A 26,614-nucleotide genomic window follows, 5' to 3' on the forward strand; every position below is an offset into this window, starting at 1 on the left:
TGCAACCTCTGCCTTCCCGGGTTCAAGCGATTCTCCTGCCTTAGCCTCCTGAGTAGCTGGGATTACAGGCACCTGCCACGAATTCGCTTCGCTAATTTTGTATTTTTTTTTTTTTTAGTAGAGATGGGGTTTCACCATGTTGGCCAGGCTGGTCTTGAACTCCTGACCTCAGGTGATCCGCCCACCTTGGCCTCCCAAAATGCTGGGATTACAGGCGGGAGGTGAACCTGGGTGTTGGAGGTTGCAGGGAGCTGAGATTGTGCCACTGCACTCCAGCCTGGGTGACAGAGTGAGACTCTGTCTCAAAACAAAACAAAACAAAACAACAACAACAGCAAAAAAATCAAATTGTGGTTACGTAGAAAAAGTGTCAACTTACATTTTCAGATGTCCCAGACAGGCCGTGTGGCTGCTTGGCCAGCTTAAGCCACTTGTGGTTGGGGCTGTCGGGGGCCTTATCCAATTTTCACTCCCCTCGGGGGATGTTGCCTCACTGTGCTGGAAGGATTTGTGTTCCCAGGGCAGAGACCAGCGCTCTGACCCACCCCTCTTGCCTAGCAGGGTCGGTGGACCTGGGTGTCTATCTGGACACGTCCTCCAGTGGCCTGGACCTGCCTATGAAGGTGGTGGACATGTTCAGGTGCTGTTTGCCTGCGTGTGCCGTGAACTTCAAGTGGTAGGAGCAGAACCCGAATCTTTCTGGGGATAGCTTCACAGATCCACCACTGCGGGGGAGCAGTGCAGAGTGAGCTGCCCACAGTGAGGCCCTGCCCCTCGGTCAGTCCAGCACACACTGGAGGCCATGACGAGGAGCCCTGCGGTTACTGTGTCTGGGCTGAGCCTCACTGAAGTAGTTGCTTCCATTTAGAGCTCATGTTATATTTAGGTTGGCATAAAAGTAAACACGGTTTTTGCCATTAAAAATGGCAATTACTTTTGCAGCAACCCAATATGAAAAAAAAAAGCACCTTAAATACCAGAACTCCACTAGGGGCTTTTGCTCCCAGAGTAGAATTGGCAGGAATTGCCTGCAGGCTTACATGGTTTTCTTTCTTTCTTTCTCTCCCACCATGTCCCTTTTGGCCAAGCTCACGTGCTGGGCTTGAATCAGTTAAATGAGTGTCATGCTGTGGCCTGACTCCACCCAGCATAGACGGGTGTTTGGAAGGGTGGAGTTAGAGGAGATTCTAGAAGCAGTAGCCCCAGCAAACGTTGAGCCCTTGGCCCCTGCTCAGGAGCCGGCCCCTGGATGGGATTCAGGGATGCGAGCCCCTCGTGTGAGCTGAGCTCAGGGAATGTCGGGATCAAATCTGGTGTCCTAGAAAAGTCATCTTTTATGTGCTGAGCCAGTCCCCAGGGGGTTGCCTTTACTTGTTCCATGGCCATGGAATTAAGAAAAACATGCAAAAATAATTCTTCAGTCCTTGAAGAGCATCCAGCACAGAAGGTACAAACCTTCCTTAAGGCTCCCTCCTCAAATCAGTTTGTCCATTTTGATGTGCACCCCCCCAGGCTTTTATACTCTTCAGATGCCAAATCTAAGAACCACCTCCCAGAAACCACACACCCTGTTCCAACCCCCAGCCTGGTTTGAGCGTGGGGTGGGTGGGAGCCCAGCTGGGCACCCCAGGGGTCTGGTGTCTTCTCCAGGAAGCTCTCGGGCTCCCTTTGTTCTCTCTGCAGTTTACATGAGCTGGTGAAACATGAAGAAAATGGTCTGGTCTTTGAGGACTCAGAGGAACTGGCAGCTTAGCTGCAGGTAGCCATGTCTGCCACCACGCCAGGGTGGGCAGGGTTCTGGAGACTGGCACCGAGCCACGCTCCCTGATCCCTGCTTCCCACAGCCAGGGTGGGACCATGCGGGGTCTGGTGGAAAAGCTAGGGAGGGAGCAGAAGTCACAGAGGCTTCCTACTCTGCTGTCCCATTTCGGTACAGTAGGCTTGGGAAAGTTAGGACACAACCCCACCTGCCCTCTGGATTTCTGGAGCTGACACTCCACAAATGATGCTGGAGCCGGGTGGGCCGGGCTGCAGTTTAGGAAGTGGTCAGGATCAGGTAGGTGCGTGGGCAAAGGGAACTTCTGGGACAAGCCTTGAAAGATGGGTGGAATTCTGCAAAGCTTACTTGTTTCTTATTGCAAAAAGTAATACATCATTCTTGTCAACAGAATGATTGGGAGGATTTTCAGTAAAGGTCCAGGTCAGAAGTCATTTAGACTGGGTCCCCCAGTCTCTGTCAGAACCATGGTACTCTGTTGTGGTGCGAAAGTAGCCACAGATCATCTGTAGAATAAGGGGTGTGGCTTTGTTCCAACAAAGCTTTATTTACAAACACAGGCTGTGGGCTGGGTTTGGCCTGCAGGCTGTAGTTTGTGATCCTTGATTCAGACAGTTTAGCAAGGCTGTAAAGAACACCCACACCCCCTTGCTACCCACAGATGGGTGGGACTGTGTTGGCCAGAGGCTGAGAGGACGGTGCTCACAGGGGAACGTACAGCATGTGGAGGCCGGAAGGTGCTCCAGCGCACCAAGTGTGGGAAAGTGGGACATACGGGGAAGTTTCCAGAAAGCATGATATCAAGTTGGAGGCGGAGCGCTGCTGGGGTGTGAAGGGTCTCAAGTCCAAGTGAGGGAGTTAGGGACTTGGGAGGGGTTGTTGTTGGGTCGGGGAGCTGGGGTCATCCAGGTGGTGACCTGGGATGGGGTGGGGACAGGCAATGAGGTAAGCTCTGCTCTTTAGTATTTTGCAGATGCCTTTCTCAAACTTTCCTGATCCTGCAGGCAAGCTAAACCAGTTCTGGAAGAGCCTGCGGGAGTCTCAGCAGCTCTGATGGGATGAGAGCTGGGTGCAGACTGTGCTCCCTTTGGTTATGGACACATAACTCCTGGGCCAGAGGCTAAAACCCCAGGGCCCCTGCTGTCCTTCCCACAGCTTCTTCTTGGAGTCTCAGGGCAAACCCTTTCGAGCAGCGCCTCCCAGTGGCCAGAAGCTGAAATGACGGCAGTGGTGCCACCTGGTGAGTGACCCGGGAAGCTGTGGTTGGCCCTGATTTCTTCTTTGGAGTCTCCGAAACGCTTCCTGTCTTCTGTTCTTCACGCCCCATGCCCCTGCTAGCATATTACTGTTCTGTGACTTCCCTGTGACCTCTGCAGTACTCCCAATCCTGCATTTGGTCTCCAGGTGTCACCTTTCTTCCATGTTCCTAACACTTTGATTCCTGTCTTGAAAAAAGCACCTGCTGCACCATAAGCCCAGGGATGTGGCAGCTGCAGCGGGCTTAGATTTGTGAGGAACCGAGTGTGTCCGGGGATGTGGCAACTCCAGCGGGCTTGGCTTTGTGAGGAATCGAATGTGTCCAGGGATGTGGCAGCTGCAGCAGGCTTGGTTTTATGAGGAACCGAGTGTGTCCACGTGGGGGAATGTCATAGTTGATACACACGTTTTTATTTGCACAAAGAAAATGCTATTTTTGGAGCCAGAATTTTCATGTCTGATTTATGGTGATTTTCTTAAGAACCAGAACTGCTGGCAGAAACGGGGCACCCACACGCTTAGATAGCCGATGTCTTATTAGAGGGCAGTTTGTGGTTCCTGATTTGGAATTTAACATTCTCCAAACATTCCAGTCCAATGAAAGTTTTATCCCCTTTCTCATATAAAAATTCTTCCCACGAGAGTGACTTGATTCTCACAATCCCGTTGGAGTCGTGTGTGAGTCCTACAGTGTGAGGTTCAGCATTGCCATCTCCAAGTGCTCTCCGTAGGGAAACAGTTTCTGGTCATGATGAGCTTCCGCTTCCCATCTGATCCCAGCCCAGCCTGGAAACAGAGCACGTGTTTGAGGATGGCGGTGTTTGGGGACAGGACATGTGCGTTTTGTGTGGGGCTGCTAGGACAGGCCTGGCAGGGTGGGGGGTGTCTAAGTCAGTTTACTTGCTTCACAGGTTCCCAGGCCCACCCACGTACCTAGAATTGGCCTCCAGGATGGGACCGGAAATCTGGTTTTGCATAGAAATGGCTAGCAGCAGGCACCATGCCGCTATCCACTCTCTGCCCGCGTCTGCCCCAGCACTTGGCACAGCAGGACCGAAGCAGAGATCTGAACCCACATCTACCTGGCTGCTCAGTCAACTCACTCTTCACAAAGCTTAGAAAGTGGCCGGGCACACTGGCTCATGCCTGTAATCCCAACACTTTGGGAGGCCAACGCCGGCGGATCACTTGAGGTCAGGTGTTCGAGACCAGCCTGGCCAACATGGTGAAACCCCATCTCTACAAAAATACAAAAATTAGCCAGGCACGATGGCGGGTGCCTGTAATCCCAGCTACTTGGGAGGCTGAGGCAGGAGAATTGCTTGAACCCAGGAGGCGGAGGTTGCAGTGAGCCGAGATTGTGCCACTGCATTCCAGCCTGAGTGACAGAGTGAGACTCCATCTCAAAACACACACACACACACACAGACACACACACACACACACACACACACACACACACACACACACACACACACAAAAGCTTAGAAGGGGCTGATGTTCTCATAAGCACAGATGTCTGAAGAGCCATTAGCCAGAATGATTCTTTTTTTTTTTTTTTTTTTTCTGAGATACGATCTTGTTCTGTCACCCAGACTGGAGTGCAGTGGCACAGTCATTGCTCACCACAGCCTCAACTCCTGGGCTCTAGCAATCCTCCCACTTCCTGAGTAGCTGGGATGACAGGTGCATGCTACCATGCCAGTATTTTTTTTATTTTGTAGAGATGGGGTCCTGAACGCATGGCCTCAAGTGATGCTCCTTCCTCAGCCTCTTTTATTATTATTTTTTAGATTGAGTTTTACGCTGTTCCCCAGGCTGGAGTGCAGTGGCGCAATCTCAGCTCACTTCAACGCCTCCCAGGTTCAAGTGATTCTCCTGCCTCAGCCTCCCGAGTAGCTGGGATTATAGGTGTGCACCACCACGCCTGGCTAATTTTTGTGTTTTCAGTAGAGGTGGGGTTTCACCGAGTTGGCCAGGCTGGTCTTGAACTCTTGACCTCAGGTGATCTGCTCACCTCTGCCTCCCAAAGCCTCAGCCTCTTACAGGGTTGGGATTAGAGGCATGAGACACTGTGACCTGGGATGATTTTCAATCACGGTTTTTTGTTACGAGTGGAAAATGCGTATTTATAAAAATGAAGTAGTATAGACATGAACGTGTAGCAATCTCTATAATCCTGCCATCCAAGGATGGCACCTGTTAACGTGTATATCAGGCATGTCCAATCTTTTGGCCTACCTGCGCTACATTGGAAGAAGAAGAATCGCCTTGGGCCACCCATAAAATACAGTAAAGCTAGCAATAACTGATGAGCTAAAAGAAAAAAAATCACAAAAAATCCTCATATTGTTTTAAGAAAGTTTACAGATTTGTTTTGGGCCACAGGTTGGACAAGCCTGCTATATATATGTTCTAGGTTTTCCCCTATAGGTATACCTATGTGAAAATGATTATTTTGATACATTTTTTTTTTTAGATGAAGTCATGCTATGTTGCTCAAGGTGGCCACAAACTCCTGGGCTTAAGTCATCCTCCCGCCTCAGCCTCCTGAGTAGTTGGAATATAGGTACTCATAACCACGTGTGGGTGATTATTATTAGTTTTTAAACAAAAATGGGGCTGGGCGCAGTAGCTCAAGCCCGTATTCCTACCACTTTGGGAGGCTGAGGCAGCAGATCACTTGAGGTCAGGAGTTCAAGATCAGCCTGACCAACATGGAGAAACCTCGACTCTACAAAAAATACAAAAATTAGCCAGGCGTGGTAGCACGCACCTGTAGTCCCAGCTACTCAGGAGGCTGAGATGGGAGGATAGCTTGAACCTGGGAGGTGGGAGGTTGCAGTGGGCCGAGATGGCTCCACTGCACTCCAGCCTGGGCAATACAAAGCCAGACTCTGTCTCAAAAAAAAAGTAAAAATAAAAAATAAAAAATAAAGGTTGGTGGGGGCTTATACTATGTGTTCTGCTTGGCACTGTTTTTTTTCACTTAAAAGATATTGCAGGTTTTTTTTCACGTAAGTATCTGAAAAAAGACTTCCTTTTTTTTTTTGCTTTTTTGAGACAGGGTCTCGCTCTGTTGCCCACGCTGGTGTGCAGTGGTGAGACCAGGGCTCACTGCAGCCTCCACCTCATGGGCTCAAGCCATCCTCCCACCTCAGCCTCCCGAGTAGCTGGGACTACAGGCGTGTGCAACCACATCTGGCTAGTTTCTGTATGTTTTGTGAAGATGGGGTCCCACTATGTGGCCCAGGTTGGTCTTGAACACCTGGGGTCAAGTAGTCCTCCTGCCTTAGCCTCCTAAAGTGCTGGGATGACAGGTCTGAGCCCCGCGCCCAGCCAGCCTCCTGTGTTAGGTTGTGCGGGACTCTGTCGTGGAACCCAGTATGCCTTCGTGTGTTGGCTTGTTTGTTGACTCTGTAGTTCACGGGCTGCCCCACATGGACAGGCACTGGGTCGTCCGTGTGTCTGTGTGCAGGCAGAGGCTGCTGCGGGTGCATCTGTGCACATGGCTGCCAGGAGGGGCTGTGCTCAGGGGGAGCTGGGGCAGAGGCTGGTGGCAATGGGGGGCTTGGGTGTAGTGTAGAGGCACGAGAGCCACGTGGTCTGGGTGCAGTCTGTGGGAGCTCGGGGGTCGCTTGGCCTCTGTGTGTCCTAGTGTTTTTGTCGGTGAGATGGGACAATGACAGCACACCTTCACAGGTGCCGGGGGCTGACCAATGTCAGGTCTCAGGACAGTGGCTGGCCCATTAGGGGGCCCGTTCCCCTTCTCTATAGTCACCCTGCTCGTCTTCCATCAACTAGGTGCTCAGGACAGTGGCGTGGAGGATCCGCCTGTACAGCCTGTGCTCCAGCATCCTGCAGGCCACAGCTGTGTCCAGCCCTGACCCCAACTGCCCCTCCCGCCACCTCCATTTTACAGATGAGGAAACCGAGGCCCAAGGGCTTAGAGAACCCTGCTCTGAAGCACATAGTAGGGCTGCTGGGCTCAGACCCTCCCTGCCTGTGCTGACCTGCCCTCCTCCTGCCGCAAGCCCCCAACGCCCCGAGCCCACCCTGCTCACCGGCCTCTGCCCGAGTTCCCCGTATGGTGTGGGAGTGTGGGGCATCCTAGCTTTTCCCCGGCACCCAGTTCTTTCACTTTCACTGGAGTCCTGCAGGGACAGCTCGGGGACCATGCAGGCCCGGGTGGGCGTCGGGGCTCACCTAGCTCCGTGGTGAACAGCTGGCACGTCTCTGGGTTGCGGACGGTAAAGGCCATGTAGACCTCAGGAGCCCGCTTGTGCTCTTGGCAGGCAGCCAGCCTCCGCAGAACCCCGACCAGTGACACGATGGCTTCTGGGCAATACAGCAAGTCTACGGTGAAAGCTTCAGGTTACTGAAAGGGACAAGTGGAAAGTTCCAGTTCATGCTGACCTCAGCAGCAGGGCGAGGCCAGAGAGGCAGCGGTCCTATGAGACTATTAGATGCCACTTGACCATTTGGGCCATTAGATGGAAAGGCAATTACTTGGGTGAAAAAGGAGAACCCTTAGTAGAGAAAGCTGCAAAAGACCAAAGCAAAAGAAAAAAATCTCCAGACTCACTGGTGTTCCTTAAAAAACCAGCTCTCGTTCTCGGCCTATCTAGGGGGCTTTGAATGACAGAAAGCCTGACCCTGCCGTGAACTTCGTGTTTCAGGTGTCTGCCGATTGGTCTGCTGGCTTGCAGGGGTGGGCCTGTGTCCCTGGCCACCGCTGGACCTGTGGGTTTCAGGGCTGGGACCCAGGACCACAGGCAGAGCTCTGTTCCACCAGAGAGGGGACCGAGTGTGCTGGCAGGGGTGAGGGGTTTTCAGTGGCCCAGCCAAACACCACCTTCTCTCAAGGGCCCTGGCCTCATCCCAGAACTGGTTGTTTTCCTCCTGTGGTCTCTGAAGGACACAGGGCATGGCTCTGGGACAGAGCCATGTGGTGACGACTGTAACGGGAGTATACCTGTCTCCAACAAGAGGGCTGTGGCTTGAAGGTCACCTTAAGAGGCACCCCTGTCCTTTGATGCCACCCTGGAGGCCCAGAGTAACTCTTCTGGAAGCCCCATCATGTCCATGCCCGACAGGGTCCATTGTTCCCTTTTCCCAGAGCCAAGAGCTGGGTAGAGCTGCAAGGACACCGCCTGCACAGGATGCCCGGGGCTGGGCATTACCTGCTGCAATGACAACATCTGGCTGGAAGGCAGAGAGCTGATGGACCGTCGCTACGTCCCAGTCCAGCTGGGCCACTGTCACCCTGGGGCTGTCTAAGTTGGCAGTGATGTCTGCCTCTAATGAGAGGCCATTGAGAAGGACATTCCCTCGGAGCTGCTCGAGGAGCCGGCTGTGACAGTCGCTGAAGATGTATGCCCGGGGGTGGCACATCTTGCAGACGGACAGGCCTGTAAGGCCGGCGCCACTGCCAAGCTCTAGGACAGTCCTGGCGGGAGGAAAGGGGACCGTGTCTTCGACTGCACCAGGGTAAGCCTGCCTCGGTGCCCTGCCCTGTGCCCCGAGGTCACCTGTTAGTGAAGGCTGCCGGGTTCTCAATGACCCATTCTGCAAGGTAGACTGCGGCTGCCCTGTGCCCCGAGGTCACCTGTTAGTGAAGGCTACCGGGTTTTCGATGGCCCGTTCTGCAAGGTAGAGGGCGGCATCCCATGTGACCAGGCCTGTGGTACCGTGGGAGATGATGGCTGTGCTCTCGGAGAATGTGACCGACCCTTCCGAGGGCTGCACCAAGAGAGGGCGAGACAGTAAGTCCAGCAATCAGAAAACAAGTGGCTTAGAAGACAAGTAGCCATCCACCACATGGCTGAATAAAGCATGACAGGACCAATCGCCACTCAGCAATGAGAAGCAGCTAACTGTTGACATACCAACAGCTTGCACGGGCCTCAAGGGTGTCACGTGGCATGAAAGACACTCATCTCAGGCCACACAGGATTCTATTCATCGAACATTCCTGAGACAACGGAATTCTGGCGATGGAGCACAGGTCAGTGGTGGCCAGGGGCCAGGTGTGGCTATGAAGGGGTGGCTGCATCGTGATGATTCAATATGCTATGTTTTTCCTTTGTGGTTTTCTGTATCTATGTTTTATCTTATTTTTTTTTTGAGCTCTGTCATACAGGCTGGAGTCAGTGGCATGATCTTTGCTCACTGCAACCTCTGCCTCCTGGGTTCAAGCAATTCTCCAGCCTCAGCTGCCCAAGTAGCTGCAACTACAGGCATGTGCCACCATGTCCGGCTAATTTTTGTACTTTTTTTTGGGACAAAGATTCGCTCTCATTGCTGAGGCCGGAGTGCAATAGCGCGATCTTGGCTCACTTCAATCTCCACCTCCCAGGTTCAAGAGATTCTCCTGTCTCAGCCTCCGGAGTAGCTGGGATTACAGGCGCCCACTACCACACGCCGCTAATTTTTGTATTTTTAGTAAAGATGGAGTTTCACCATCTTGGCCAAGCTGGTCTCAAACTCCTGACCTCAGGTGATTCCCCCCGCCTCAGCCTCCCAAAATGCTGGGATTATAGGCATGAGCCACCACGCCTGGCCTAATTTTTGTATTTTTAGTAGAGATAGGGTTTCATCATATTGGCCAGGCTGTTCTCGAACTGCTGACCTCAGATCCACCCGCCTTGGCCTCCAAAAGTGCTGGGATTATAGGCTTGAGCCACCATGTGCAGCCCTGTCAAATATTCTTTGAGGACTGGGCACCAGGTCCTTGTGAGGCAGGTAGTGTGTGTCACCTATTGGACAAATGCCCAACAACCCCACGAGACATGCTGTTGTTGTTGAAGTGCTTGATTTACAGACAGGGAAACTGAGGCTAAAGAAGGTTAATGGACCTCATGTCTAAGACTGCAGAATGGGTGAGTCAGGATTTGAACCCACACCCACGTTTTCACTTTGTCTGTGCAGGAAGGGTATCTGGGCTGTGAGGGGGAGGAGGGTGCCCTTCTCATACCAGCAAATAGCTCCAGTGGCCCAGGGTGCACTCCTTGGCCATCAGGGTCTCCACCAGCGCCTCGTACAGCTCGTCCAAAGGCTCCGTGTGGACAGCCTCGTGCTGCGGGCAAAGAGAGTGAGAGCTTGTTTGCTTTCGTTCTAATCTGTAAAAATGGCCAGATGATTTTCACCAAGTTTAGAGGGGAGATTTGGGATGGAATGGTGTAACACCGGACAGCTGGCGCATAAAATATTCACTTCGTTGGGTGTGGTGGTGTGTGCCGAATAGTCCCAGCTAATCTAGAGGCTGACATGGGAGGACTGCTTGAGCCCAGGAGTTCGAGGACAGCCTGGGCAAGAGACCTTGTCTCTAAAAAAAATTTTCACTTGGTAGGGCAACCTGGAAGGGAGGGCCTTCAACAAGAGGTGTTGAGAGGGTAGGGTTAGGTGTAGTCTAGGGCAGGAGACAAGGATTCCGTGAGAGCTGCCACGTGACCATGACAGAGAGCTCTGTGTTTAGATCAAACACAGAGAGGAGGAAAACAAAAGGTGCTTTTAAGTGAGCCCAGGCAGAACTGTGAGGGTGGCCCATGCTGCAGGCTGTGGCTGTCAGCAGGCTGCTTTTCCACAGCTGGCCCCATCCTAGGATTCACAGGGCAGCAGCAGGGTACACTGGGTGACTGCTGCCCTCTCGTGATGGCACAGGGCAGACCTGCTGGAGACTACAGATGCACCCTTTTGGGGAGGACTAGGGAGAAAGCAGGTATTGGAGAAGCAGGGGATTGTTTATTTGCTAAAAGTGTGGCCCTTTCACTCAGCAGGTCTGCTACTGCCTACTAAGGAAAGGCCTCTCGACATCCTCATGTCAAACCCTGCATGTTCGGGCCCATCTTTAAAATCCATCCTAGGCCAGGTGTGGTGGCTCATTCCTGTAATCCCAGCATTTTGGGAGGCTGAGGCAGGCGGATCACCTGAGGTCAGGAGTTCGAGACCAGCCTGGCCAACATGGTGAAACTCTGTCTCTACTAAAAATACAAAAATTAGCCAGGCATGGTGGCATGTGCCTGTAGTCCCAGCTTCTTAGGCATGAGAGTTGCTTGAACCCAGGAGGTAGAGGTTTCAGTGAGCCGAGATTGTGCCACGGTAATCCAGCCTGGGCACCACGGTGAGACTGTCTCAAAAAAGTAAATAAATAAGTAAAAAATAAAATCCATCCTGTATCAGTCAGGAAAGAGCTCATTCCAGCAGGATCAATGCAGAGAATTCACCAGAGGAACTAGTTCCAAAGGTATGGCAAGAGCTAAATTTTCCAACAGGGGCCCATGGGGCAACCCAGAGACAGACAAGAGCAGGAAACTCCAAACCCTTCGGTGGGCAGGACAGAGGGTGTGAGTGAGGGTTCCAGTGCTGTGGGCTGGACCAGCCTGGTAGGAATGAGAATCCATATGCTAGGAGATGGGGCCCCAGAGAAGCAGCTGCTGTGGAAACCCCAGGAGGCAGAGTGAGGGAGAGACGCTGGCCTCCCCTTCTTCCCGCCCTGCACTGTCTCCCATGGGTCACACTCAGCTGCAGCCAGTTGCCTGGGGAGGCCCCTGCCATGCTGGGGTTTGCAAAGCAGGCCCAGGGCCTGGGAAGGATGGGGGCTCCAGAACGCAGGTGGCTATGCTGTCCGGCTACTGGGTGGACACTGCCCATTACTGACCTTTTTGATGAGTTCTGAGGGAAAGCACCGGGCATACTTGACTGACGGCGGGTGCTTCACACACAGGATGCCTCACAGTCTACGGCAAAGAACAGAACGTTGGTTGCTCGAGAGCCCGTCTTAAGTCTCCTATGAGCTTCAAGCCAATACAGCAGAGGGCAAACTCCAGGCTAGCCGATCCCTCAGCAAAGATGTAGATGGACACGGCGTTCTGGCCCCACGCATCTGCAGTTTGTCTTAAGATATAAGTCATTTCCTAAAGATGCTTCCACTGCAGTGGCACAGGCTATGGCAGCATTTCTAATGCCCATTCTGAGCAGGAACACAGGGCATGTGGGCCCAAACAACCTCCCTCCCAGGGGAGCCAGTGTGAACCAGGGCTTGCAGTAAGGACAGTCGCCAACTATCTGGCTCTATGGAAGAGGCGGGAAGGCCCACTCGGCAACTGCTCTCTTGGAGCGTGTGTCCCTGGGGACAGGATGGAGGGGAGGGGACACTCAGGGTGACACTCCAGCTAAAGCTGAGAGAAGCCAAGTGCAGGATGAGCAAGTTCCAGGCAGTGGGAACAGCCTGTGCAAGCTCTGAGGTGGCCACGGGCTGGCACTTGGAAAGGAGGGCAGAGGGACTGGTGCAGCAGGAGTGGGGACGGTGGGAAAACAAGAGCCTGGAAGGAGAGGGAGGAGACAGTCCGCAGCGCCTGCTGGCTGGGAGGGATGCAGATTCTGCCCAAGGGCAGCAAAGTACCCCACGCAATACACAGGCTCTTCATGCTGGTGCTGGTTTTTCATTTTTTCTGACACAGAGTCTCGCTCTGTTGCCCAGGCTGGAGTGCAGTGGCCTGATCGTGGCTCACCGCAGCCTCTGCCTCCTGGGTTCAAGCGATTCTCCTGCCTCAGCCTCCCGAGTACCTGGGAGTATAGGTGTGCACCACCACGCCCAGCTAATTTTTTTTATTTTTAGTAGAGATGGGTTTTTGCCATGTTGGCTAGGCTGGTCTTGAACTCCTGACCTTAGGTGATCCGTCCACCTCAGCCTCCCAATGTCCTGGGATTACAGGTGTGAGCCAGTGCACCCAGCCTTGTGCTGGGTTTTAAAGCAGCTCTCCCTACATCTCATGCTTCACCACCTACAAGAGTGAGGCTCAGGGGGAAACTCAGAGCAAGGTGCGAGATAACTTCAGGTATCTCCATGCTCGAAGCCCTGACCTACTGTATTGCCCTGAAAGTCTTCCCTGCTGTGGCTGCATCTTTTCCACGTGGATAATCTTGGTTCACCTCTAGAACAGGAATTCTTCACCGGGGCTCCTAGGATGGGCCGGGTGGGTGGGGGTGGAGGATGTCTGCCTCCCCTGAGTTTGTATGGAAAGTGTATTCTGGTGCACTTCTTTCTGGGAGGGAGTCTATTGGTTTGTCTTTTCAGAAGGGCCCATGGCCCTTCGAAGGTGAAGACCCAGGATGCAGGGTGATCTGCACTTGGCCCTCAAGGCCAAGGTCAGCCTGTGGCTGGGCCGGGTGGTGATCCTGGCTCTCACTTGCATGCAGATGCACTTGAGTCCAAACCCCACCCTGGGCAAAGCAGGGGCCCATTTAGGTCTAGAAGAGACAGGAGTGGGCGGGACAGGCCTCATGAATGCAAAAAAGAAAGTCTCTGAGCATCTACCAAATGCTAGAAGCTGTTTTGCACCTGTCATCTCTGTTTTTGCTGTGGATGGTTTAAAAAACATTCCGTAGATTTCCCCCCTCTTGCAGATTTTTGTATATTCTGATGTCTTTGTCTAAGTCATAGATAGAAAACGAAAGCTTAGGAGCTGTCGGAGGTGCTGACACCCTCCTGAAGTGCTGACTCAATGGTTTTGTTCTTTGAAGAGGGCTGTTTTTAAAGGGTACAAGCACACCTGTGCTGCTTCTCTCAGGTCTTCCGGAGAGCTTCAGGAGGCAGGGTCATGAGTCCCAGGGACTCTGGGATTCTTACCTTCTGCAAAATATCCCGCAGCAGCTCAGAATCTGATGAGTCTCTTAACTTTGCCTCTAAGCTCTGTGTGGACGGGAGAGAGAGAAATCTCAAGGGCCCATTCACAGGAACATTAAACACGCAATAGAGTGTGTTGGCAAAGCTCTATGTGATCCCTCCCTGGGGACGTGGAGCCAGTTGGAAGTGGAAGCCACAGCGGCTGAAAGCCTGACCTTCAGATGTCTCAGGATGCACCTGGATGAGTCACAGGAAGAAGGCTGACTCTTGGTCGCATTAGTCCTGGCTACTCAGCTGCCACCCAGGTCATGGGCCAGCTCCCTGGTTACACTGGTCAGCCAGGAATTACCAGGGCAGCCATGGCACCAAGGTTTGATGGGCTTGCCATCTGAGTTTAAGTGGAAATGCAGAATGTGCCCATACCAGCCTGGGTTACATTGTCCTCTTACAGGGGCCTCAAGCCCAGCAGCGAGCTTTGGCTCCCGAGTTAGGCAGACTGTCTCGGCTGGTATGTGACACATGGCAAGGCACTTCATTGCTTCAGAGCTTCTTCTATGCCATAAAAGGCCCTACAAGACCTGCTGCTAATCCCCCTCTCTGGCCTGTTGTCCCTCACCTCTGGCCCACCCTGCTCACTCCACTCCAGCCACACTGGCTGCCTTGCTATTGTTCCTCAACCACAACTGGCTTATTTCCACAACAGGGCCTTTGCATATCCTGTTCCCCAGACCCTTCCCATGGCTGGCTGCTTCACCACTCAGGCCCCAGTTCAAATGCCACCTCTTTGGGGAAGGCTTCCCTGATTCCCTGACTTTCGTGACACTTCTCCCCAGTTGCTCCATTCACCATTTCCCTGTTTTCTTGGCTTTAAAGCCACTCTCATCTGGTCTTTTCTTGTTTATTCATTTATTTGTTTAGTCTCTGGCTCTCCCATGCAAGCAGAGCCTCATCTATCATGGGTACTGCTGAGCCATGGTGCCTGGCTCACGGAAGGCATTTATTAAACATTTTGAGACTGAATAAAACACTAGCTAACACCGACATGCATTTACCATGAGCCAGGCACTGATCCACAGGCTTTTGTACTCAACGCTGACAACAACCCTAAGAGGTAGGTATCATTATATCCCCCATTTTATTAATAAGAAAACAATAGCACAGAGAGATGCAGTCACTTGCCCAAGGTCACACAGGGCCAGGGGTTGGGCCAGGATTCGAAGCAGGCAGGCTGTCTCCTGGGTCTGAACTCTCAACTACTTCACCATAATCAAACAATCCCTCTGGTCAAATGTGAGTGATAGTAATAGTACCCACCTCGTGGGTGTTGAGGGTGAGCACAAGTTAGCATTCAGTGTGGGCATGTGAACAATTATAGTCAATATTGAATGGAGACCTATGATGCTTTTATGAAGGTTTCTATTTTGGGTTAAAAATGCACAAATTTCTCCTGACTGGAAATGATCTCTGAGTGCTAAATATTTCATGTCAATGGAATAACGCAAATGATTAAGCAACACCCCATAAAATGGGGCAGACCCAGGGAGGAATATATATCCAAACTGACTCATCCCAGTGAGCTCACTGCACATGAATTCCAAATGGGGCGGGGTGCATTAAGCCCCTCTGCTGGCAGAAGGGAGGCTGCTGCCTGCCATGTGCCTGTGCTGAGAATGGCAGGTCCCCAGGGAGAGGAGAGGCCACCCCCTTCTCTGTCTCTTCCATCACAGGCGTGAAAGCCTCAGCGCATGAGCCGATTGTGTGCAGTGCTCGACATACAGATGAGAACACTGAAGCACGAGGGACAGCCTGTGACCTGGTCACCGTGCTCAGGAGGAGGTGGTTACCCGCGGGCCTGAGGGCACTGACTTTTAAGAATGGGCGAGCGCAGCTGTGTCCCAGTGACCAGAACAATTACTGCCTTTAAAAAGTCGTGAAAATGATCGTGAACTGTACCCCACACCGAGCGCGCGTCTGCCCCCCAAGGCGGTGGAGACACCCCCAGCTTCCGCCGCCAGCTCGCGGGGCAGAAGGGGTGCGAGCGACTCTGGCCAGGCCCTAGGGACGGGGACCGGTTCTCGCGGTCCTGACCGGGGAGAACCCAGGAACTCACGTGGCCGGAGCGCCGGGGGTTTCAGCACGGAGACCCATCCCGTCTGCCCCTGGACTCCCGCGAGCCCCGCGGGCCTCTCCGCTCGCCCCGCGGGCCTCTCCGCTCGCCCCGCGGGCCTCTCCGCTCGCCCCGCCGCCCACCTGCCAGGGGAAGGAGTGCAGTGTGCGCGCCGCCAGGAAGCGGCGCTCGAAACCCTGCAGCAAGAGTTTGGTCCCCGCGTTCTCCTCGGGCGCCATGACGTGGGCGGGGCCGCAGCGTTGCCGGGAGACCTGGAGGAAGCCGGGCCTGGACTGAAGAGGGGGCGGGCCGAGGGCAGTGCGCGGGGGCAGAGAGGGGGCGGGGCCTGGGGATAGGGTCAGGAGGTGCGTCCTGGGGTCGGACTCTAGGACGGGGCCAAGATGAGCGTTAGGGGGGCGGGGCCTGGGGTAGGGCCAGGATAAGCGACGTCGCGGCAGGTCCTGGGTAGAGTCCAGCTTGGCGGTTCCTGGGGCGTGGCCAGGAGAGGGCGATCCTGGAAGCTGGGCTTCGGAAGCGTCCAGGTTGGTGGCGTCCTGGAGGCGGTGCCTTGAGTGGGGGCAGGATAAGAGTCCTGGAGGCGGGCATTAGGGCGGGGATAAACGCCAATGGGTTCAGGAAGCGGGACTCAGAGCAGAGCCCAGGAGACAGGTCTTAGGGCGGGGCGAAGGCCAGACCCAGAGAAGGTCTCAGAAGGCGGGGCAGGGGCGGGGCGTTGACTATGTCGTAGCACATGGCCAGGCGGTGCGTGGACTCTGGGAGGCGAAGCTTAGGACGGGCCCACGTGGGGAGGAGCCCAGGGTCCGGGAAGCGGGGACGAGTCCGGGCTGGGCTGCGCTCAGGAGGCGGGCCCTCGGAGGCGGAGCTTAGGGAGGGGCCGGTGTCGGGAGGGACCCAGGGACTGGGAGGCCGGTCGGGGCTGGGCTCAGGGGCCGAGACCTAGCTGGGCTTGGGGCGGGGCCGAGACGGAGCGAGGGGTCCAGGGTGTGGGAAACGGGGAGGGATTTGAGGAGGGGATCGGAATGTGGCTCAAGTTCGGGAGGCGTTACCTGCGGAGGGTTTGAGGCAGGCCCAGGAGCGAGCCCATGGTCTTCCGACGCGGGGCCGGGGGCGGGCCCCAGGATCTGGAGCTTCGGGCGGGGCCGAGTCCGGGTTTGGGGCCCGGGAGGCGGGGCCAGTTAGGGCGAGGGTCCCTGGGATCGTCGGGTCAGGCCTTGGGCTAACGTAGGCACTCTCGCAGTTCCTCCGCCTTCGGAAGGTCTTTTTAGCAGGGGCCTTACGGGTGCATGCTTCGGTCCTGGAGGCCTTATCCTAGCCTCCTCTCCATCAGCGCCACCCGTCTGGGGCCCGAAAGGAGGGGCTTTCCCTCTGTCCCCCAGCCTTTGGACTGTCACCAAACAAGCCATTTGTTCATCAAATACTTTTTAAGCGCCTACCATGTGCCTGACAAGGGAGATGTAATGGTGAGAAAAACTAGGTGTGGTCCAGGCCCTTCAGAGGCTCAGGGGCTCGTGGAAGAAGTGGACATTGAAGTACTTATCACACAAATGAGGATAAAAGTACGATAGCGATATCTACCACGAAGGTGAGCAGACAGAGCTAGTGGGGCTTGCAGGAGGAGTTTTGATCTTGCAGGGACAGGAAGGAGGAGTTAGCTCCTGCGGGGTGGGATTGGGGATGGTGGTGATATAGACGTGGGGACAGAGTGGAAAACAACAAAAATATAATTATTTTAGTTCAAAGTTATTGTGTCTTGAGTTGAAAGGCAGGGCAGTTAGCAACACAGTTTAGATTTCAGTACTGCCCCTGAAATCTGAACTGTGTTCAAAGTCTAAAACGTTTACCTTAGCAAATTCCTCATAAAACTCCATTTGGAAGAGTCCCGAGAGCGAATTTGTTAAGTATACTTGCAACAGGTAGATGAGGAGACAGATAAAATCTTATTACCTCTTTCAGATGAGAGGCACTTGAGCCCTGCTCAGCTATGAGAATAAGAGAGGGGAATGAATTCTAATTGAATACACTTGTTCTCTTATAGCTGTTGTTCCACACCAGAACCAAATGAGCGCAAGATCTGACAAAGAAAAAAAAAGATTCATCTTTTATTCCTCCAAACACTTTCATTTAAATCAAGAGGATGGGATGTGGTTATTGCTGTGTTTTTAGACAGAATCAACGGTTTCTGGGTCTGAGATGTTGCATACACCCTCTCAGTCCCTGTATCCTGAGAGGGAGTCACCTGAGAATCCACAGCAAGTCCTAACCAGGGATGGGTCTGGGTGATTAAGGAAGATTGGCTTCAGGACTGGGCCAGGGGCACTGCTTTGCTTTTGCTGTTTTGATCAGCTCTCTGCCTGCAGGAGACAAGGAAAACCAATGGGAACAGGTTAGTTATACTCATAAATCCTGGGCTTATTTTATTAACTCACATAATAGCTATTAATTGTCTTTCCTCCAAGGAGCAAAAGGGCATATACGGTCAATGTCATAGTAAGTAACATTGTATTATGTTATACTAAAATATTAATAAATCTAGGTTGGTTCAGTCTTTCCTGAGTCCACAGATTGGAAGCAGATTGAGGAAGGACACTAGCGGACCACAGAGCTGAGCCATGCACACAGAAGAAATCTTTTTTTCTTTTTTTCTGGAGACGGAGTTTTGCTCTAGTTGTCCAGGCTGGAGTGCAATGGTGCGATCTCGGCTCACTGCAATCTCCACCTCCCAGGTTCAAGCGACTCTCCTGCCTCAGCCTCCCGAGTAGCTGGGATTACAAGCGTGAGCCACCCTGCCGGGCCACTTTTGTATTTTTAGTGGAGACAGGGTTTGAACACCTTGGCCAGGCTTGTCTCAAATTCCTGACCTCAGGTTATCCACCCGCCTCTGCCTCCCAAAGTGCTGGGATTACAGGCGTGACCCACCGCGCCTGGCCAGAAGAAATCTTTATCTTGGTGTGCAGTGTCTGGTGATGGACAAATGTCATCTCTCTTGGATCTGAATCTGGAAGGATCAAGGCACTGAAGGAATTTTTTTTTTTTTCAGACAGTCTCCCTCTGTTGCCAGGCTGGAGTGCAGTAGCACGATCTCAGCTCACGGCAACCTCTGTCTCCCGGGCTCAAGCGATTCTCCTGCCTCAGCCTCTCGAGTAGCTGGGACTACAGGCACGCGTCACCACACCCAGCTAATTTTTGTATTTTTAGTAGAGACAGGGTTTTACCATGTTGGCCAGGATGGTCTCAATCTCTTGACATCATGATCCACCTGCCTTGGACTCCAAAAGGGCTGGGATTACAGGTGTGAGCCACCATGCCCGGCCTCACTGAAGGCATTTTTTAAATGTCACGTGGCTCTCACAGGTGCGCTGTGTTCAGAAGCAAGTGAAGATTACGACTGACGCTTAAAAACAAAAGTAAAATTCCAGGTGGTGTTGCTATGGGTAGCAGTATTAGGACAAACTGAGTGGTTTCAGTGGCAAGAGTGTGCGTGTACGTGCAAGAACTACAGTCAAGATTCAACTTCTGGCTTTGAGGGTCTCTTTAATAACAGTATCAACAACCTAAGGCAGTTTAACAGTATGGAATGGTTGCCTTTTAGAAGTTAAGCTATGAGCATGGATGTTCAATCAGTACATTGAAGTTTTTCCTTTATCTCTCCTATGGTTAATGGTTTCTGCAGAAAAGGACCAATTGATTTCTTTCTAAAACGTTGCTTCAGGGTGTAGAGACCTTTATAGGTCATGTTTCAACTTACAGAACATTTTTATAGTTCAAATATAAATTAAGTTCAATATGGACTTTGTAACAGAATTTAAGGTTAAGTAAAATTTCCACTTTCCTTAGGCTGTTTGCAGTGCCCAGCAGGCCCCATGATATCGAGATGGAAGTTATGTTAAAGGAGGAGATTGGTCAGGGATGGGCAGAATAAGGAATATGGGCAGCTCAGGCTAATGATACAATGATTTTAATGTAGAAAGAGGGTCAGGCATGGGATAACGCCTGTAATCCCACTGCCTTTGGAGGCCAAGACAAGAGAATCGCTTGAGGTCAGACCAGCCTGGTCAACAGAGTGAGACCTAACCTGTACAAAAAAAAACCACAAAAAAACAAAAAAATTAGTTGGGCATGGTGGTGTGCGCCTGTAGTCTCAGCCACTTGGAAGGCTGAGGTCAGGGGATGCCTTGAGCCCAGGAGTTTGAGGCTGCAGTGAGCTATAATCACATAACTGTACTCCTGCCTGGGTGACAGGGTGAGGCCGTGACTCAAAAAAAAATTTAGTCAGGGAAAAAATTTGAAATCTAAATCCTCAGTACCGAGGAATGTGACCTTATTTGGAAATAGGGTCTTTCTAGATGTAATCAAGTAACGATGAGTCATCCTGGATTGGGGGCTGCTGGTGAGGGGGCAGATGCAATGACTGGTGTCCTTATAAAAGAAGAGAATGAGGGCCGGGCATGGTGGCTCATGCCTGTAATCTCAACACACTTTGGGAGGGTGAGGTGGCGGGATCAGTTGAAGTCTGGGGTTCGAGACCAGCCTGGGCAATAATAACAATAAAGCCATTTTAGATTCCAATCCACTGAAAGAAAACTGTCCCTTAGTTAATGTCATGATTATTGGATCCATGAAGTCTTTGAAAATTTAAACTACAAGGACACTGCTCTCTGAGGTGGTGGAAAGAATACAAAGGATTTAAAGGTCTTTAAGAAAGAGAATGTAGAAAGCATACCCATTGGAAACAGCAGGATGATGATAATCGTACTGACAGCAATAATAAGCTCAAATATATAGAGCTTACTATGTATCATGAATTGTTCTGAATGCTTTATATATATATGTTACCTCATTTACCCTCACGGCAGCCCAGTAAAGGCGCCATTCCCCATTTTACAGCTGGGGAAACTGAGTTACAGAGCTTTTCTGCACTGAGTCATCAGGAACAAATGCTAGATCAGGTAACTGAACCCAAGCAATCTAGTTCCAGAGCCAAATAGATGTATTTTTTATGGTATAAATACATATACATACACTTTTAGGGGAAGGGTGGGTGTAGGATGGGATGAGGATTCTGGGTAATTGCTTGGTAAATGGCAAATACCTTTCTTGTCTGTCCCTCTTTTCAAATGATAAAGTAATTTCAATTGCAACACTTTTTTTTTTTTTTTTTTTTGAGACAAGGTCTAGCTGGAGTACAGTGATGCAGTCATAGCCCACTGCAGCCTCAAATTCCTGGGCTCAAGTGATCCACCCACATCAGCTTCCCAAGTAGTTGGGACTACAGGCCCACACTACTATGCCCAGCTAATTATTTTAATTTTTATAGATATGGCAGGTGGGGGTGGGGCTGTCTTGCTGTGTTGCCCAGGCTGGTCTCGAACTCTTGACCTCAAGTGAACCTCCTGCGTCAGCCCCACAAAGCTCTGGAATTATAGGTGTGAGCCACTGTGGCTGGCTACAATACTATTTATTTATATTTTAGACCAACAGATATTGTAGCATCTAAGAAATGTGATGCTCTCTGTACATTGAAGAGCTGGTCTAATATTTGGCTTGGGGCATACAGAAATTGCCTGTCTGCTCCGCTCTGGTTGAAGAAACCAGTCGGACTGTCTCTGAGGCTGTGGAGCAGTCCATCAAGAATGAAAGCCCTCTGCCAGGCACGTTGGCTCACACCTGTAATACCAGCACTTTGGGAGGTCGAGGCAGGTGGATCACTTGAAGTCAGGAGTTCGACACCAGCATGGCCAACATGGTGAAACCCTGTCTCTACAAAAAATAGAAAAATTAGCTGGGCCTGGTGATGCGTGCCTGCAATCCCAGCTACTCAGGAGGCTGAGGCAGGAGAATCACTTGAACTTGGGAGGCAGAGGTTGCAGTGGGGAGCTGAGATCACATCACTGCATTCCAGCCTGGGTGACAGAGCGAGACTCTCAAAAAAAAAAAAAAAAAAAAAAAGAATGAATGTCTTCATGATGGCCTCAAGCACGTTGGTCCCTGAAGAGAGTCAAGGAAGGACCACTTTACTCTGTACTGCAAAGCAGGCAGGTGGACAGGAATCTGAGAAGTGGATTCAGTGAGAGGCATTGACCCAAAGGATTTTCTGCCTAATGGTCGGTCCAGCAGAAGATTAAACTGAGCACATCATCCTGTTCCCTCAAACCATCTGGTTGGTCAGTGGGGAATGTTCTTGTCTCGTTAAATGTCCTCATGCTACTGTCAAGATATCCTGTTACAAAACATCATAAACCAGGTTTACAAATAGGTCAGGTGACTGTGGAATTTCTCCTTGGCAAGGCCTTAGCTATGGGATTGCGATTGGTGTGCAATAATCACAGTGTTCCAGGCCACTTGAGGGATAAAATATACCTTAGATGATAAACTGTTGTATTTTAATGTGAATATTTCCACCAACATTAAACACTAACCCCATGAGTTTCCTCATACCTGTTACACTCTGGAGTTGCAACAAGCTAACATGAACCAAGTTGCGAACATAATTATCGCATTTGGCTCCTATTCACAGCAAAGGTTCTTCAAGCTGTACCTGGGGCAGTCTTCCCTCACATGAGGTTTATAGCATCATTTATTTAATTATGTATTTATTTTTTGAGACGGTGTTTCGCTCTGTCGCCCAGGCTGGAGTGCAATGGTGCGATCTTGGCTCACTACAACCTCCGCCCCCCGGGGTTCAAGCGATTCTCCTGCCTCAGCCTCCCGAGTAGCTGGGATTATAGGCACCCGCCACCACACCCGACTAATTTTTGTATTTTCGGTAGAGGCGGGATTTCACCATGTTGACCGCGCTGGTCTCAAACTCCTGACTTCAGGTGATCCACCCACCTCAGCCTCCCAAAATGTTGGGATTACTGGCGTGAGCCACAGCGCCCGGCTATAGCATCATTTAAACTTTGTTTCTGCCATGAATTGTTAGTTGGTAGTTAACAAAAAATAGACCACCTCATTTATGTCTCACAGTTAGCATTGGTTTTGTGTTTTCTTTAGGCTTGTTTTTTAATTGTTTTTAAAACTGTGAAACAATTTCTTGTTCTGTTGCTGAGGCCAGAGTGCAGTGACACAATCTTGGCTCACTGCAGCCTCAACCTCCTGGGCTCAAGCAATCCTCCCACTTTAGCCTCCTGAGTAGCTGGGACTACAAACATGAGCCACTACCGATGGCTAATTTTTAATTTTTAATTTTTTTTTTTTTGAAATGGAGTTTCTCTCTGTCGCCCAGCAGGTTGGAGTGCAGTGGCGTAATCTCGGCTCACTGCAACCTCCACCTCTCGACTTCAAGCGATTCTTCTGCCTCAGGCTCGGCACCCACCACCATGCCTGGCTAATTTTAAAAAATATTTTTAGTAGTGACAGGGTTTCACCATGTTGGCCAGCCTGGTCTTGAACTCCTGACCTCAAGTGATCCACCTACCTCAGCCTCCCAAAGTGCTGGGATTACAGGCGTGAGCCACCACGCCAAGCCTAATTTTTAAATTTTTTGTAGAGACCAGGTTTTGCCATGTTGTCTAGGCTGGTCTTGAACTCCTGGGCTCAAGTGATCCTCCTGCCTTGGCCTCTCAAAATGCTGGGATTACAGGCATGGCTCTTATGTCTGGCCCTTAAAGCTGCTTTTTAATAACAGCTTTATTGAAAGATAATTTACGTACAATACAATTTACCCATTTAAAGTGTATCATTTGGCCGGGCATGGTAGCTCACACTTGTAATCCCAGTGCTTTGGGAGGCTGAAGTGGGAGGATCACTTGAACCCAAGAGTTTGAGATGAGCCCGAGCAACATGGCAAAACCCTGTCTCGACCAAAAATACAAAAAAATTAGCTGGGCATGGTGGTGTGTGTCTGTAGTCCCAGCTACTCAGGAGGCTGAAGTGGGAGGATGGTTTGAGCCTGGGAGGTGGAGGGTGCAGTGAGATGAGATTGCACCACTGCACTCCAGCCTGGGCAACAGAGCCAGACCCTGTCTCTAAATAAATAAATAAAGTGTATAATTGAGTGGTTTTTAATATATTCACAGAGTTCTGCAGCCATCATCACCATCAATTTTAGAAATTTTAATTACCCCAGAAGAAACCCTGTATCCATTAGCAGTCACCCCTTATTTCCCCCCGACTATCCCCACCCCTGGCTCCTGGCAACCATTAATCTACTTTCTGTTTCTTTGGATTTTCATATTCTGGGCATATATATATATATATATATATATATATATATATATATATATGTAGAATCATCTAATATTTGTCTGGCTTCTCTCACTTAGCCTAATGGTTTCAAGGTGTATCCAGGTTGTAGCATAAATCAGCCCTTCATTCCATATTTTGGCTGATTAATGTTCCATCACACGGGTAGACTGTACTTGTTTGCCCATTCATCTGTTGTTGATAGGCATTTGTGTTGTTGCCACCTTTTGACAATTATGAATAGTTTTGCTACGAGCATCTGTGTGTGTCTTTGTATGAAGAGGCTTGCATGTTTTTTGATATGGGCAAATGAGAACCAGCGGCAGGGGGCCTCTGTGGTGACATTTTTGGTGATCTTCGTGTACTCTGTATAATGATCATCCACTCAGGCTTGGGGGCAGCACTTAACCTTACATTTCTTTCTTTTTTTAAAGTTAGGGTCTCTCTCTCTGCCACCCAGGCCAGAGTGCAGTTGACACAGGGCAGGGGAGCCCCGAAGTGGAGCATAGTGTGTCCGGAACTGTTGGGTTCTTGGTCTCACTGACTTCAAGAAAGAAGCCGCGGACCCTCGCGGTGAGTGTCACAGTTCTTAAAGGCGGCGTGTCCAGAGTTTGTTCCTTCTGATGCTCGGATGTGTTCAGAGTTTCTTCCTTCTGGTGGTTTTGTGGTCTCGCTGGCTTCAGGAGTGAAGCTGCAGACCTTCAAGGTGAGTGTTACAGCTCTTAAGGTGGCGCGTCTGGAGTTGTTTGTTACTCCCAGTGGGTTCATAGTCTCGCTGGCTTCAGGAGTGAAGCTGCAGACCTTCGAGGTGAGTGTTACAGCTCATAAAGGCAGTGTGGACCCAAAGAGTGAGCAGCAGCAAGATTTATTGCAAAGAGCAAAAGAACAAAGCTTCCACAGTGTGGAAAGGGACCCCAGTGGGTTGCCACTGCTGGCTGGGGCAGCCTGCTTTTATTCCCTTATCTCGCCCCACCCACATCCTGCTGATTGGTCCATTTTACAGAGAGCGGATTGGTCTGTTTTACAGAGAGCAGATTGGTCTGTTTTGACAGGGTGCTGATTGGTGCATTTACAATCCCTGAGCTAGACAAAAGTTTTCCAAGTCTCTACTAGATAAGCTAGATACAGAGTGTCGATTGGTGCATTCACAAACCCTGAGCTAGGCACAGGGTGCTGATTGGTGTGTTTACAAACATTGAGCTAGGTACAGAGTGCCAATTGGTGTATTTACAATCCCTTAGCTAGACATAAAGGTTCTCAAAGTCCTCACCAGACTCAGGAGCCCAGCTGGCTTCACCAAGTGGATCCCACACGGGGGCCGCAGGTGGGGCTGCCTGCCAGTCCCATGTCCTGTGCTGGCACTCCTCAGCCCTTGGGTGCTCAATGGGACTGGGCGCTCTGGAGCAGGGGGCGGTGCTCATAGGGAAGGCTCGGCACTCATCGGGGCGGCTCAGTCCATGCAGGAGCCCACAGCGGGTTTGGGGGAGGCTCAGGCATGGCGGGCTGCATGTCCTGAGCCCTGCCTTGCAGGGAAGCAGCTAAGGCCTGGTGAGAAATTGAGCAAAGCAGCTTCTGGCCCAGGTGCTAAGCCCCCCACTGCCTGGATCCAGTGCAGCCAGCGGGCCACTCCGAGTGCGGGGCCCCGTAAGCCCATGCCCACCCGGAACTCATGCTGGCCCGCAAGCGCCGTGCCTAGCCCCGGTTCCTGCCCGCACCTCTCCCTCTACACCTCCCCGCAAGCTGAGGGAGCCGGCTCCAGCTTCGGCCAGCCCAAGAAGGGGCTTCCACAGTGCAGCGGTGGGCTGAAGGGCTCCTCAAGTGCTACCAAAGTGGGAGCCCAGGCAGAGGAGGCGCCGAGAGAGAGCTCGAGGGCTGCCAGCATGCTGTCACCTCTCAATAGCACGTGAGGGTTCTTGTCTTTACCCAGGAAAGAATTCAAGGGCAAGCCGGAGGTTTAGAAGAAAACAGCTTTATTAAAGAGGCAGCATTACAGCCCTGTGACTGCTCCTGTAGGGCAGGGCTACCCTGGAGGCAGAGAGTAGCGACAGAGAGTTTGCAATCACATTTATACCCACTTTTAATTGCATGCAGATTAAAGGGCAGTTTATGCAGGAATTTCAAGAAAATGGGTAGAAACTTTTGAGTCATTCGGTCATTGCCATGGAAAGGGGCAGTAACTCCCGGGTGCTGCATTGGCAATAGTAAACTCACATGGCACACTGGTGGGCATGTCTGATGGAAAGCTGCTTCTGCCCCAGCCCTGTTTTAGGTAGTCCTCAATTTGGTCTGGTGTCCAAGCCCTGCCTGTGGAGTCAAGTCCTGCCTCCTATCTCACAGTGGTATGATCATGACTCACTGCAGACTCCACACCCCCGGGCTCAAGCAGTTCTCCCACCTCAGCCTCCTGAGTTGCTGGGACCACAGGCACATGCCACTACGCCCAGTTACATTTTTTGCATTTTTTGTAGAAATGGTGTTTCACTGTGTTGCCTAGGCTAGTCTCAAAATCCTGGGCTCAAGCAATCTACCTACGTTAGCCTCCTAAAGTGCTGGGATTACAGGTGTGAGCCACTGCACGCAGCCCAACCTTACATTTTTAATTTCAAGTCACTTCTCTCTAGGTTTTGATTTCTTCTTTAAA

The 26,614-nt window shown here is 51.4% G+C and overlaps 2 protein-coding genes across 4 annotated transcripts in view; one reads left to right on the forward strand and one right to left on the reverse strand.

Moving 5' to 3' along the window:
• Nucleotides 1-26,614, forward strand: part of LOC129398572 (uncharacterized) — a 200,869-nt gene that overhangs the window by 54,332 nt on the left and 119,923 nt on the right. Inside the window, exons 1-3 of one of the 3 annotated variants that reach the window (XR_010113096.1) lie at nucleotides 16,324-17,371; nucleotides 17,825-20,735; nucleotides 24,408-24,546. Coding sequence is in view for 1 of the 3 variants with exons in the window: in XM_055116261.2 (XP_054972236.1) it covers nucleotides 562-676; nucleotides 1,684-1,753 (185 nt within the window). In the remaining 2 variants the exon portion in view is untranslated. Of the gene's footprint in view, nucleotides 1-561; nucleotides 677-1,683; nucleotides 17,372-17,824; nucleotides 20,736-24,407; nucleotides 24,547-26,614 lie in introns of those variants that run through there. The other 2 variants (XR_010113095.1, XM_055116261.2) reach the window with 2 other exon arrangements.
• LOC117978000 (protein-lysine N-methyltransferase EEF2KMT-like) lies at nucleotides 2,305-16,239 on the reverse strand. Its single transcript, XM_055116263.2, is given in 9 exon segments — nucleotides 2,305-3,820; nucleotides 7,241-7,390; nucleotides 8,218-8,483; nucleotides 8,643-8,776; nucleotides 10,011-10,112; nucleotides 11,694-11,757; nucleotides 11,759-11,772; nucleotides 13,665-13,727; nucleotides 15,912-16,239. Coding segments are annotated over 9 exon segments (990 nt in total). The 5' UTR covers nucleotides 16,008-16,239; the 3' UTR covers nucleotides 2,305-3,719.

The sequence above is a fragment of the Pan paniscus genome, chromosome 7 (genome assembly GCF_029289425.2).
Source record: "Pan paniscus chromosome 7, NHGRI_mPanPan1-v2.0_pri, whole genome shotgun sequence".
Taxonomy (NCBI): domain Eukaryota; kingdom Metazoa; phylum Chordata; class Mammalia; order Primates; family Hominidae; genus Pan; species Pan paniscus.